The sequence below is a fragment of the Struthio camelus genome, chromosome 2, assembly GCF_040807025.1.
Source record: "Struthio camelus isolate bStrCam1 chromosome 2, bStrCam1.hap1, whole genome shotgun sequence".
Taxonomy (NCBI): domain Eukaryota; kingdom Metazoa; phylum Chordata; class Aves; order Struthioniformes; family Struthionidae; genus Struthio; species Struthio camelus.
In genome coordinates this window covers 69,620,274-69,634,945 of record NC_090943.1, presented here as the reverse complement: position 1 = coordinate 69,634,945, position 14,672 = coordinate 69,620,274, and the positions used below count along the sequence as shown (strand labels likewise).

Genomic DNA, 14,672 nt, shown 5'->3' with positions numbered 1-14,672 from the left:
TCAGAAGAAGATTCCACTCCCAGTGGATCTAATGTCTACCAGGCTTTGAGCTTGGCTGCCTTTCAGTGTGATGTGAATATGTCCTGCACCTTTTCTGACTGAAGTGGTGATATTTCCTACGTGTAACTTGCTGGTATCACCAAGGGAGGAGTGTCACTCAAAGTAATTTGTGCATATTTATGCTTCGGCCTTTCTCTTTTCATCTGCACAGGATATAATCCTTTATGTAAACACCTGAATTATCTCTTGGTATCGGAGTTAACACCCTGCTGAAGAACTTGGTACAGTGTAAATCTGAACCAGTTTTTTCAGAGAACTTTGGTTCTTTGCAAATGCTCTTAGGATATGACAAGATGAGTAGGGGACAGTGTGTACTAATGTTTACCTGGTGCATACACATTTTAGATCTGAAGCTAGCACCTCAGTATCCATCCTCATGCATGCTCTTTTCAGTGAATTCCAGTGTAGCTTTCCAGTGGCATATAAGCTTGCACAAAGGGAGATGGCACAGAGACTTAGGGCTCTTTGGAACCACTCAACTCAAGACTGAAGGTTTTCTAAGAAGAAAAGAAAAGATTCTGCAGTGGTGGTAATGTTCTCAGAGAAGTGGAAGTATATTGACCAACTGCTCACCAACTGTTCAAGACTTCAGGACACGTAAACAGGATTTTATTTAGGAATTTTAACTGAGAGAGAAGGCTGTGGCCCACGGTACTCTCCTGGACACTGAACCTAGCAGTAATTCTTATGAAAACTACAAGCTGTTGTCTTCAACTTCAAGTCCAGGGCCTTAACATTGCAGTTTTTAAGTTTCTAAGATGACAGTTTCTAAGCATCACAAAGCTGAAGTTCTAGACCAGTCTTCAGTGAGAGCCATGGTAGGACGTGTCTGGGTTGGCACTTGGAAGATAAGAACTTGTGGCGTCTGCACAGTTACGGACAGCTTGTTACCTGAAGCCCAAGAATTCAGTAACCTGGCTAAGTAGATGTATAGAGAAGAACATTTTAGGCAGGTCAAAATGGAAGCTGATCAAAAATTAATGTCTTCTCTCCACCTCCATGCCCCCCCCCCCCCCCCCAAGATGAACTTTAATGAATCCCAGCTGGTTTTGTTTTCTTAAATTCAAAATGGACTTAATTTTGCAAGAAACTTTTTTTTAACATTGAAATAACCCCTTTAAAATATGTTGTGAAATGTTCTAGGAAAGCTAAAAATATTATATATGTTGACTTTTTCCAATAAATATTAACTTCTTTTTAAAAATCCACTTTTTTGTTAAGCCTTCATCCTCAAAAATAAAAAGCATTCAAAAAGCTGAAAAATTCTAACCAGCTTTAGCAAAAACAAAGTGAATAGCTAAATATCCACCAGCCTGGCCTCAGTCCAGTGGGCAAGTTAATGGATCAGCTACTCTAACTTTACACCCAGGACAAGGAATCTCAGTCAATAAATTCTACATCAAATTCATAATTCCTAGCTGAACTCTTCCATGCCCTTTGCATGCCAGTCTGCATCAAAGATTGCAGGTGTGACACCTAGGTACGTACCTTGACTTCATTCCAGGTATTAAAGACCTCTGTGACCTGTTGTCTGAAGTCTGATGCTGATGAATTGTTTGTAGTTGTATTTTTTAATCTCTAAGGTCCAGAAAAAGGAACAATACTTTGAACCTTCCAGATAAGGCTGAGTTGATGGGATACCCCCGTCGAGTTACGTTTCATTGGCAGTGTCCACCTAAACTGTGCCTAGGCTCTTTGAAAACCGCATTTATAGCGCTATATGGAGAGGTAGAATTTGTAGCTCAGTTTGAGTTTGGATACTGGGTGTGTTGACCTGCAGCATTGCTCTGAGCTGGGGAAGAAGAGCAGTTCTGGCATTGTCATCATCTGTTGGACCACAAGAACATTACATTTTCATCTAGACTGCAGGTACGTTGTCATTGCAAGGACAAGGGAGAGGAGCGAGTTTTCTCTTTTAAAAGAAGCAAAACTCAAGAGGGTAAGGAAAGCCCACAAGGTGTGTTTCGATTAAACTGCTTCTCTGTAGCAAGCAGCTTTCTAGTACATCTGCAATCTATATGCAGTGCTAACTGGAAAAAAAAAAAAAACAGAAAGAAAGAAAGAAAGAAAAAGCTTTCACTCAGAAAGTTTGATGTTGGCAATAGCTTTCAAATGTCCAAATAATCTTCTGGAGGGCTAACTTGTCTTCTGAGAAAAGCTAGTCTGTCAGGGTGAAAAAGCGCTTATTATTGTTTCTTAACTTCAGATGGATCAGACTTTGGATAAGAAACAAAGGTGGGAAACATTACCAACTGAGAAAAGATATTTGAGTGTGTGTGTTTGCTTAGCTTGCTGGGCTAGGCTTTCAATATACAAGAGAATGTATCTATTGAATATTTTTCCTCTTCTTTTCCTTCATCCTTCCTTTTTCTCCCCAAGATTTCCCTACCATGTTCCCACTCAAAGGGAGCTCTGATGCCAAGAATCAGATGGTATTTTCTTTCCTGTAAATCAGCAACTGAAGGCATGCCAATCTTCGTGCAGGTGGCTGCATCCCCGTAAATAATAGTATTTAGAATGGGGTTTTGGCTTCGACGTTTTGGTCTGAGACTGACAGTGTGGAAGGAGAGAGAGATTGCTCCAGACAGGAAAAACACACAGGCAGAAGTGCTGCAGACGTGGCCACCCCATTACAGTTGAGCCAGGTGGGAGCTGCGGGTCCCTAGTCTGAGCACCATCACCACCTTCACAAAGAGGATTCAGTTCAATAAATGGGCACCTGTGGTCACTTGAAATGTTCCAGAGCATGTATTTTTCTGTGAAGAGCAATGAAATTGGATGCGGGTGGTTCAGGAAAGCACGCTGACTGCTGCTGGCGCGCGTGCTGGCCCTCGTGGTGCAGAGGCAGTATCTGCTGACCTGCCACCGCACGCTGGCATTCATGATCGGTATTCGCATTCTCACCAGGAAGTGGCAGCTTTTCACACCAGGTGCCAAGTCGCTAAGCAGCTCCGTCTTGCTTCAATACCTTCAATTTTCAACGGCGGCAGTTGGATACAGTTACAGAAAAAAGGTTTCTCAGGAATTAATGACATGGGAACTTAACCTTATAAAGAAACTGTAATACACTGCACTTTTCTTTGTTTGAGTCTGGGTCCCCTGATCCTCTAACGCTTCAGGTTTTGTTCAAGCTTGCAGAAGTTACTACATATAGGAAGAAAAATGGTCATATCTGTGCATAATGACTCTATTTAAATAGCCAAAATAATTACAAGGTTCCTCTTCAAGAATCGTATCTTTTCATAGGAGGTAATGTATTCTGGCTGTAGAATTCAAGAGATAACAATAGAAGTTATTCTGCTTCATGCTTGCTGCTTTTTCGGGAATATCAATGAGATCTTTTTTAGGAGTTTGTGAGGTATTAAAAGCCTGCCATTTTTAAAACACAGATCAGGCTCTGAATTAATCAAGCTCGGCAGTTCTTGCATCTGGTGGCTGAAGTGAGAGTATCAACAGTTTTGAGTGTGCTCAGACTGAGGGGGAACGGTTGGAGGGAACGTACAGGAGAGAAGAAACAGGAGCCATCACCAATTTTTTAGGCTGGTATGGAAAGAGCTATCCTGGCAACCGTTCAGTAAGGATAAAATCATTTGCTAGTACTGGTCTAACATGTCGTCTTGTGCTTATGATAGACTAAATTCAGTCAGTCTCTTTTGGTGGAGGCATTGCCACTGCTCCTTTTCTTTCAAAGATAGCTTTAATTTATACCCGCGCTAACCTACAGCTCCTAAAAAAGTGCAATTAAACGGTGCTCAGATCTCTCCCAGTGGCCTGATAAATATCAGTAGATAGATGCTTGCTGCATCCAGGCTGTAACAAAAATATTGGCGGTGTGCTAGAATAAAAGGAAGGAGACAGGACTTTTAATAAAATTCTGTTACTTTTGCAAAACTTGTGAATGGGAGACTGTACTGGCGTGATACGAAGTATAAGTAAAGTTAATCTGAGTAGTTACAGCCGCTTGGATAGGAATAGGTGTATCTTGTGATACTGTTTCTTTTGCTTTATGTTTAACTGTGCACTTGCAGCATTCAAAGGAAGATTGTAAGTTTTCAACTGTTTGTGTGGATTGGAGAGTAGGTCCCATGCAATTCTTGAACACCTTTAGTCACAGCTGAATGAAATTTTTCACATGAAATTTAATAAAGACAAATTCAGACTTGGAATTATAAAATGTTTCACATGTACAAACCTGTTTCAAAATTGTTGCTTTGAAACTGCTTTAAAATAAATGTTTTAGTTGTAAAAAAAAAATGAACAAAAATTTGATTTTAGGGGTTGCAATAACGTTCAAAATTCCCACTTCCTCCCCTTAATTAAAAATGAAAAGCCTGGGAATCAAAATGGTATGTAGAGGCTTTGTAAAATGAAACTTTTTGATGGAACTGAAATGATCGTTTCACAGATGTTCCTTTCTGTGAAAATATCCAAATTACTTTCATTACAGGTCATAATATCATCTTCAGAAATTTGAAATAGCAATGAACTGAAAATACATTTGTTACCAGCTTTGCTGCTCCATGCTATGCTATTTCCTGAACACCTTCCTAGGATTAGTGCATTGCTCATGTACCCTTTTTGAGTGTACACTTTGCAATTCAGGTTGTAACTGATACCCCTATTTTTGTTCCTACTTTCACTGGGTTGATGAAAAGATTTAAAATTTGTGACTGTTTTCTTAGCAAACTATTGAAGGATTGTGGGGAGTGCTCATTCAGAGCAAGGATTTCAGCTAATGTACTTCAGCAAGCATTGTGCTGAAAGCAGTGGAATTACACTCATTCACACCTCTTGAGGATTTGACCGTCAGATCTAGTCATTAAACAGGTCTTAACATATTTATCCTACTTATGTCAGAACTTGAATAGAAAATCCCTTAGGGCAAATTGAACTAGTGATTTTTTTTTTTCAGTTGTCAGAAGGTACCTTTGGTTTAGGATAAGATATCTAAACAAGAATAGCTAGAGCAGTCATCCATTTGGAAACGTGATTGGATAAACTGACTTTGGGGACTTCCATCTTTATATTGGTTCAGAGATTAGCAGATCAGAAATACTGGCCTCAAGATTAAAACAAGATGGTTTGGGGTATTTTCCTCCCCCATCGTCACCATAACTGCTAGCCAAAGAAACTCAGCAAAGTGTCTGAAAATCAGGCTGGATTATTCTGTGATAATCTCATTGCAAATCTGAGATATAAATGATTGACCCTGAAATTGGATTTCGGGAAGGGATGAGATACGAATCTTGCTCCTATCTGTTTTGGTTTCTTGAAATTAATGGAATCAAAAAGCAGGGGGAAAAAGTGGATGCAGTGGATGCAGTAAAGTCTGGCTTATGATTTATATATGCCCTTTGTATTCTCTTATTTCCCATTCCTCCTTCATATGCTCTCTGGCTTTCCCTAAGACGAAAAAAACTCTATCTGGTGTAGCTAGTCCTGACCTGCACATGTGCTGGTTGGTTGGTCGCTGCCAAGCTGGAGATGTAATGGCTGAGTTGAGCCACACTTCTCTGTGGGGACACCAATTTGTGTGTCTTCTCTCACCAGTACACAGACTTCAAAAGGCCCATAGAAAACAGCAGGAATAATCTGCAAACTGTGCCGCTCCTATAGCCTCTGTTGCAATTGGGCAGCAGGTTCGGAAGTTGTAGGAGACAACTCAACTCAGCTATGTCCTACCTGGGCACCAGAGAGAACGTGCAATTTTGAAGATTAGATGTGCCTAATTTTGATATGGTTTTAGAAAACTGATATGATGCAAGTAGATTTGAAAATTTCAACCCCAGTTTATAATTTTGGGGACAAAACCCTGCCATTTCTGCCAATGGTCAGGTGTATCTCAGTGTATAGGCAGTTTCACTGGCAAGCAGTAGGGATACTTAAGTACTAACATAGTACTTGAGATTAGATGGCAGAATACAGCTCACAGATTATTAATAAAGACTTTCAAATTACCCCTTTCATTTTGGCCTGTTTGCTATGTTTATAACATTTCTAATACACATACGGTGTATTTAATTATAATGCATTTCTTCACATGAAAGTAATACTTAAGATAATTAGTGTCTTTTCATGTCACTCAAGCTGGCCATTGAAATGATTTCCTCGCAAGGTCACAAAGATCCTTTATGTAGTATTTATGCTATTTATATTCAAGCCTTACATAACTCTAATTATAAGTGGTTAAAGAGAAGATCCTTTTAGATTGGTCTCCTCATTCCCACTTCAACCCTTTCCTGGAGCTCTGCAGATGTACTTCACATTCATGAGCATCTGAAACATACCTCAGTTTTGCATTTGTTTCTAGCAAGTATCCTTTTCTTGGATCAAATCCATTAGTTCATTTCCCTTGAGCTACTGTTTCAAATGCAGAAGGATAATGTTTAATTTCAGGTAAAGACTATTTTAAGCAGAATAGGCTTTCCAGTTTATAAAAATAGTTTTTGTTAAAGGTATTTTTTTTGTTTTGGGTTTTTTTTTTGTCAAATGTTTTTAACATGACTGAGTTGCTGGGTCATTACTGAAATGCTCTGTTTTGGAGACAGTGATGTTTCCACACGGTATCTTAAACAGGCTTCATATTTGTAATCAACTGCTACTTTTGGAAAAGGTATGCAGCGCACCGTAGGGTGAATTCACACGTCCTTTTCTGTTCATGCACACTGGCCTGTGGGCTATAAATGGAATTGCAGGATGAATTTCAATGGGCACGTGCCAATTTGCACGATAAATACGTGTTGATGAGTTACAACTTTGTTGATATGCCTCAAGTAGTTTAAATAAAGACTGTGCCACATATAATTTTCCTGTTATTTTTAGAAGTCCAGCTCCAGTGCGACCTGAAACTACGCCATCAACTGGCCCTACAGAAAAGCAAGAAATTAAAGTTTCTCGTGTGAGGAAGTTAACAAGACAGTACAGTTTGTGAGTAACATATAGCACTATCTGCATGTTTTTGCCTGCTACAGCTGAAAATGAAGGGGGATGCTAATTATTGCTCTAGCTGTGACTTCTGAAAGGCATGAGTGCAATTACATGATAATGATCTTGCACTGATACAGTTCCTTTCATCTCTCAGAATCTTAAAGCTTTTAATACTTAATGAATTTGCCATCCCTGTACAGTTACTAACACTTAGAATTACAGGCCTTTTTTCCAAGGTTATAGGCTAGGAGTTAAAAGTCCCTTTTCCGTGTGAAGTGTCAAAGACTTGGTGCGACTTGGAGCAAGCTACCCTGCCTGCTCCACTGCAGTCCCATTTAGAAAATGAGGAGAACAGTCCCTATGTCATTATGTGGTCTCTTAGTCCTGGCAAGATAGATCTATCCCTCCAGAGCTTCGACATCCCATTTGCACTGAATTTGTCTGTTTTTGGAATCTCTTGAGTTGTGAGGTGCTGAATAGATGTGGAAATCAATTAGTTAATTTGTCCTTCCTGTGAAATGGCAGATAAGGCCATCAGATACTAAGAGTTTAAACTGAGTGGAAAGGCAAGGGAGAGACAATATGTGCCTAAAGTTATTAATACAAGAACACCAATGCCATAACGAACAAGAAAAGTATGTATGTTTGCTATGTGGAATACAACCATTAGCCTCTCCAGCAATTTTGCATTCAAGTGTCACCAAATATCTAGCAATATTAGCCAGAGTTTTCCTTCCATCCAAAAGATTTCTCTTAAATATCAATATGTAGTTATTTCCTCTCTCACTATTAAGAACACTTGCTTTTGAGGTGGAACAAAAGTAACAATTTATATCAGCAAAACTGAAAAATATTTTAGGAGAATAAACAGAAGAAAGAATCAGCTTGAAACTATGAAGTAAATCAGAAATTAGCAAATGGGCATTTGTCCAAGAGACCATGGCTGACATATGTGAACACACAGTCACAGCTTGGTCAGCGGGCCCTGACATGGTCTCTTTTACCGTGATACATCAACCAGCATGGTTTGAAAATGAGACAGGAGAGGGGAATTGACAACTCATGCTAGGAGAGATTGTTAAACTTGCTCCTAAAATTCTGATTCCTGGCAAACAAAGAGAAGAGGGTTATCCAGCGTAGGCGATTTTGGTGTAAATAATACCTCAGTGTCTGACCTGCAGCCGTGAGAAATGCAGAGAAATAGTGAAGAAGCTGAGCGCTCAGGCTTATAGCTAGCGTGCTGACAGCTTGCTGCCTGGTAAGACTGGGCGCTCAGTTCAGCACTCAGCTTTGGGACGGAGAGACTATGATGCCTTTCTGAGTTGGCAAGTTCTCAGCCATTTTCTGCTTGCTTGTATGCAACAGAACAGGCTTACCCAGCAAGGATGGGGAGGGTGCCAGTGTACTCCTGCTGAGAGCAGGGAGCAAGGACTGGGGAAGTGTCAGCTGCATGTCTCTGAAAGAGAGATTAACTAGGTCAACAGCCCAAATCTGGCTTGTTGGCATTCATAAAGCACCTATTTAATAGGCCCAAAAGATTTTACATTTTCTTTTCAGCATGAAAACGGCGTGTTGTACATGCTTTTCTTATCTCAAGAAAGTTTTATTCAGAATCTCTGAAAAAAGTCTCTGAAGAAATCTTTCTTCTCAGAAGTAACTGGTAGCTAGGTTAAACTGTAAAACTGTGCCTTTTTATAACAAAACAAAACAAAAAAATCTTCCCAGGACCTTAAGCTATCAGACTGGGTCATTTCCTTTTTCCATGTCATTCCTAGTAATAAAGATTCTGGGGGCCAAGTTATGCAAGTTTGTGCAACTTGTTTAGCAACTGAGGACCAAAAATCTAACCTAGGCCTGACCAGTTCCAGTTATTTGCAGTTGGTGAGAACTTCAGTCCTTTAAAGCCAGTTTGAAAACAAAAGCATGAACCAACTGTATAAAGGGTGCCAAATCTCCCCCTTGGCCTAAAGCCACTGAAGCAGTTGGTCCCATGGAGGGATCTAACCAGACTTTTCCTTATCAATAGAGCCAGCCTCCAAAGGAAAGAATATAATCATGAAAAGCAGAGTGATATCAGCTAGGTTAATGTATTCATATACACATACTCCATAGAAACATTACTTGCCTGTCATACTCATAAAATTTCCATTTGCAGTTGAGAGTTAACTAGCCAATCAGCTTGCGAGGAATCATTAAAGCTTTCTTCAAAAAAACTAATTTATTTGCAAAGATAGCTGTGAGTATTGCATTACGCATGGAAGAGTAAACAGAACTTCATCCCAAAGCACTACAGCCGACATACAGGTTACCAGCATCTCCTCCGGCACGAGTACGGTCAAAGTCGTGTAACATGTTTTAATGAGAAGATCTGCCTGTGCTTTTAACAACTGCAGTGATGAAGATGACCTTCCTCCAGCACTGGCAGCAGCGGCAGCGGCATCCACATCTGTGTCTTCAGCATCTCCCAGCTCACAGAAAATGTGTACGCCACAGATGTCGGAAGGGCAAGCACAGGTTTCGCCTGGTGCCAAGGTAATATGCGAGGAGATGAGCTTATGTCAGGTGGGAGAGCGTTCAGGAAGGGTGAGAGGGCATTTCAAGGGATATTTTAGAGTGATTTGACATTAGGGAGTATTTTTTCGTGTCGGATTGTAGAATTATGTTAATCTGTAGTGTAAGTACAGCAGCAGGGAAATATTCAGAGCCTGCTCCAAGGCACAACTAAAATCAGTAATAGTCTTTTCATCAGCTTTAGGGGACTGCGGACCAGGATTAAATTAATATTTACTTTGATTGCAAAGATGTATAGTTTTATTGTCTCTGTCTCTCTCCTGAGTAGCCATATTTAAAAAATGTTCTGTGAAATCTGAAATTCATTTGACAATCTATGCATTAAGGAATTAAAAAAGACACAGAAGCACAGAAAGGAACTGATTATTCAAAGCTGGGTTTCTTCTTTGCCCTTAGAGTTCCACAGATGCTGGAAGTACATTTGCTTTGGAGCCAGGCGACCTCCTGATGGATTTCACAGAGGCCACACCTATGGTAAATAATTTCAGTTTGCAACCAGGAAAATGTAAAAGTTTTCAATGATTTATCTGCAGCTAGAATGAATGGGCTATTATGCAGTGTGTTGGATAGTGCAATAGCATAAAGTAAGTTCACCTTGATATTCAGTGGTCCTGAGCACCCATCAAACTCAGCTCAGCATCTCTGAAAATCAATGCACATCAGCAAATATTATGGCTGGGATTTTGAATGCAATTTTGTATTCTCAGATGACTTGACTTCTCATTTCTCTCTCCTACCTGGATATCTTTACACCCTGCTGTACTGGTTTCTCCAATCTCTTCTGCCCCTTTAACTTCAAAATAATAGATTATTATTTGTTTTTGAGGGTTGTTTGGAAAGTCCCTTCTTCTCCCTACGAGTTTTGTTCAGACCTCACCCAACAGCCAACCCGAAACCGTGTACATGCACTTTCATGTTTCATTAGTAGAATGCCTTGCTTCAGTTTAAGGCAAAAATAGTCTATAACGTGTTGATTATTAACTTTTTTTTTTTTTTAGAAGTACATGATTTATGGGTTTGCTTAAAAGCAGAGGAGAAATGCTAGTCCCACTGAGGTCAAAGCGCCTCTTGATTTCAGTGATCTCAGGCTATCATCTCAGATTTCCAGTGGATTTTTTGAAGGATCACATTATGATTCTGAACTTTCTTGAAGTCGTCCTGCATCACAAATACCATCTAATGTCAGATAGCTCCTCTGCTGTCAAAAGCCATTTTTGCTATGCTCTAGGAACTGTGTTTAAAACAAACAAAATGCGCAGCAGAGAGAGTGCTGCATTTTTGGCATAGATGTTTTAGCATTAAAGTACTTTGGTTCTGGAAGTCGCTTTCGTTGCAAGATTAGATCCTGGTTTTGCGAAGGAGTTGTGGGGAGATGCCTCTTACTGCAGAGGCAGTATGGTACCAGTCAGTAAATAACTGCATGTGCCCTATCACCACCGGGTGGGTGACATGGCTTCTCTGGCAAGTCTGATGAAACGAAGGCAGCTGTAACTGTGTCCTCTCTGTTGCAGCCTTTCCCTTTCTAGGCTCCCCTTGCCTTTCTCGCAGTACAGGTGCACACAGGACATGAATATTCAGCTGTGGCTTTTTGGCTTCTGAAGCAGGTTGAGGCGTGTGCCCAGAGTACAGCCTGGGAGGCTGAGAAAGCCGGGGCCGGTGCTCTGGGTACCTGCGCGCGGCCCTGCCATGGGCTGCCCTCGGCACGCACCATGCATGATGCAGGTCCAGAAACAAAAAAGAAGGTTTCCTCTTGGAAACCTGATAACAGACCATCTCCGTGGAGCCCAGGAGGCTCATCTTTTTGATGAGCTCAATTTCCTTGGAAGCCTGGTCTTTAGACTTTGGTTGTTAATTGGCATGCTAGGCCATGCTTGTTAGGAAAGTGCTTAGTATTCTTGGCACGCTCCCAGCGAGTCCTGGGCCAGGAGCGGACTATGACGTGGGCACGGGGTGTGCTATGACTAAAGACCTGTCACTGCGGAGGGAAAGACAGGTTTGGGGCAGGGAAGTAGATGTAGTAATTGCAGGAGTTAGTGAGCACCAAGAAGTGCTGCCAATATGCTGCAGTTCGGTGATAGACACTTGTCCTAGAAGGACAAGCGTGAGACTCTTGGAATCCTTGAGGGCACTTGATGGGGCTGCTAGTGCCTGCTCTGTGCTTGCTGCCCTGTCTGTTGTCTCTGCCCTTCAGCCTGGCACAGCTGAGCGGTCCTTGCGCTCCATGGGTTTTACGTTGTGCAGGTGGTGAACCTCTGAACTGCAGCAAGCAAAATGCAAGGGGCCTCCTAGCATCTGCTGGGGAACTGCTGCAGCACTGGCAGCTCTAGTGGAAATAGACTGCTTGCTGCTCCTGCTTCTACTGTGTAGGAGGGACAGGCCTGCTTTTGCACCCAAAATGCCTTTGCAAACTGAGAAGCATCTACTGAAATGGGAAGTGTTACCTGGGGACTCTTTAAAGTCCTGGAGGATGAAACCATCCAGTTCTAGAAAGGGAGAGAAAGAGAAGAAATGCAGTTAAGAACCAATCTCCCCAAATATTTCTAGGGGAAGAGGAAAATTAAAGGGAGCAAGAGAGAGAAAGTGTAGGGTTCAAAGATCTGCGGACTTTGCCTGTAGTTTGGGTTGGCAAGACGCACACAGATTGAGATGTAGAGATTACCTTGACCTTCTTGGTCTTAATGACAAGATTGTGGCTAAACTTTAAGAGTTATCCTTTAGAGCTTACTAGCATATTTCTTATTCTGAAAAACATTATACCGTATCTTGCTGTCATATTTTTGAAAATCAGTCATGGACATTTTAGGAGCTGACCTGCTCTAGATTACATAGATTTATGTTTTGTTTCAGTGTCAGCGTTACAATTTTGCTTTTTGAGCTGAGGATAGAGATTTTTTTCCCTAAAATTTTACCCAATCGTCCTTTTCCCTTCCCTACTCTGTTTGTTGACATCATTTCTCATGCTGTATGTTCACGAATCCATAACTTTTTTGGCTTTGATAATTCAGAGAGCATGTACTGCACAGCATCAATCAACCCTTTTTGTTTTGTTTAACATCTCCAAAGGTCAACTTGTGCTCTAAAGAGCAGTTATTGTTTACAGACCTTTCCCTGCAATTTTCACTGGCTGCAGCTTGCTTTCAAGTGAGTGTCTGAATGAAAAGTTTATTCGTAAGAGGGAGAGGCCCCAAACAAAGGCAAGCTCGGGGAAATATTGCATTTTGAACTACTCTGATTATGTAACAATTCTGCTGTGACAACATCAGCTGTCATTGGAGGGTCAAGATCATCTACAGCTCAGCTTCATGAAGTCAGTGATAGTATGTTGGTTTTACCCACTTTGATCTGGCCCTTGGGAAGTTGCTTGTTAACTGTACTCATATTTGTTTCATATTCAGTGACATGTGCGATATATAAAGGAGTTATTCATACTGCCTAATTTGGGGCATTTACCTGAGGTGACAGGGTTAGAAGTTTAGGTTTCCCTATTGTTGGGGGATTCTGCAGAGGGACACTCAAAACAGCTGGCTTCTCTTTGTCATCTCAACTAGAGAGACCAAGGCACCTGAGTCAGACATCTAAAACCGACTTTCTTACTTTGGTGATGATATATGCTGCCATGCTTTCCCAGAACTATTCTTTCAAGAATAGTTCTTTCAAGAACTATTAATTTGAAGCTGTTTCTGACATCTTGCTCCCTTTTCTTCTATAACATTGGTGGCAGAGAGTGAATAATAGTCCCTGAATCAGCTGCACGATTTTTGGTGTTCAGTGTCTAATCGTTGATGCTTCTTGACGGCCTTGGGTTTTATCCATGCTTTGGCTGCTGTTGCCCATACAGTGGAAGCTTTAATATGTGCTGAGGGTTACAGTTAGAAATGGAGCTCACAAAATCACATTATTTCATAAAAATGGAAGGATTAGTGAATGGACTGGATTAATATAATTAATCTGAGCTGCCACGCAGGGATCAGAGTAGGCAAATTTGTCTACTGCATCAGCCTTGAGGAGCCAGCGTGATGTATACAAGAGCGGACTGAGCTCTGACAGTCACTTACTCATCGATACTTAGACTGCCAATAACAGCAGGACAGTTGCGAGGCAGACCGTTTTCAGGAAATCATTTTGCAGGAGAAATAATGCATATTGAGTAATGCACATTGCCTAGAAGTGAAAGGTATTATTTTCTGTGCTGCATTCCTCAAGCTGTGTGGTTTATGTAATTTTTGCTTTATGCACGATTTTGTCATTTTTCAAGTGAAGCCTACTATTAATTGATGGCGAAGCATGATATGCTACCTTTAAAATCAATACAAAATGTACAGAAGAAAATCCCCATCTTTCTATACCACTTCATTGTGACTTTAAGCACTGTACCTGGCTTGTTTGTAAATAAGATTCAATGCCTGCTGCATCATATGTCTTAGAAAAGGACCATGGACTTTTTGGAAAAAGCCAGTGTTATATATGAGGAATTATAGCATCGCATTATGAGCAACGCTATTGTGGTTTATTAAAGCTAGTTTTACCACTGTAGTAGGCTCTTTCTGCCATCAAACTGCGTCTCCCTGCCTCTCTTTTTCTCTCTCTCCCCCTCTCTCTCTTTTAGTGTTTCTAGCTTTTGTGGAACTGGAAAACAAAGCTTGAGCTTAAAGCTATTCTGTTTCAGCTTTCAATCAGTATGATTTTTGACACAGGAATGAATGTAGAGCTTTCTTGTTTAATTACAGCAAGCTCAGTACTATAACCCTGAATGGACTCAGCTGCTGCACCATGCTGACAAACCCCTCCCTAACCAAGACAGAAAGGCAAAGTATGCAAACTTCAGTTTGACCTAATAGTGTAGGACAAAATATATTAGAGTAGACAGTCTTATATACCAAATGTAGCTATTCCTAAACCTGGACTAAAATTTATAATGCAGGGTGCATGAGCTAGGACTAAACCATGATCACATCTGAAGAGATATCAGAGTGCACTGATTCACAGATGGCTATATACTTGCAAATTATTCGTGTTCTTATTTTGTGCTCTAGCAAGTGAAGAAATTTCTAGAGCTTCCTATGCCACCTGTTGGTGGAAAATAGTAAGTAGAAAATTACTTGCCTTTCTCAAAC

At 40.8% G+C, this 14,672-nt stretch overlaps 1 protein-coding gene across 5 annotated transcripts in view; it reads left to right on the top strand.

Annotated features, from left to right (window-relative positions):
* Positions 1-14,672, top strand: part of EPB41L4B (erythrocyte membrane protein band 4.1 like 4B) — a 183,031-nt gene that overhangs the window by 142,557 nt on the left and 25,802 nt on the right. For all 5 annotated transcript variants that reach the window (XM_068936194.1, XM_068936193.1, XM_068936198.1 and 2 more), the window contains 3 exons: positions 6,883-6,987; positions 9,381-9,519; positions 9,955-10,032. In XM_068936194.1, coding sequence (XP_068792295.1) covers positions 6,883-6,987; positions 9,381-9,519; positions 9,955-10,032 — 322 coding nt within the window. The remainder of the gene's footprint in view (positions 1-6,882; positions 6,988-9,380; positions 9,520-9,954; positions 10,033-14,672) is intronic.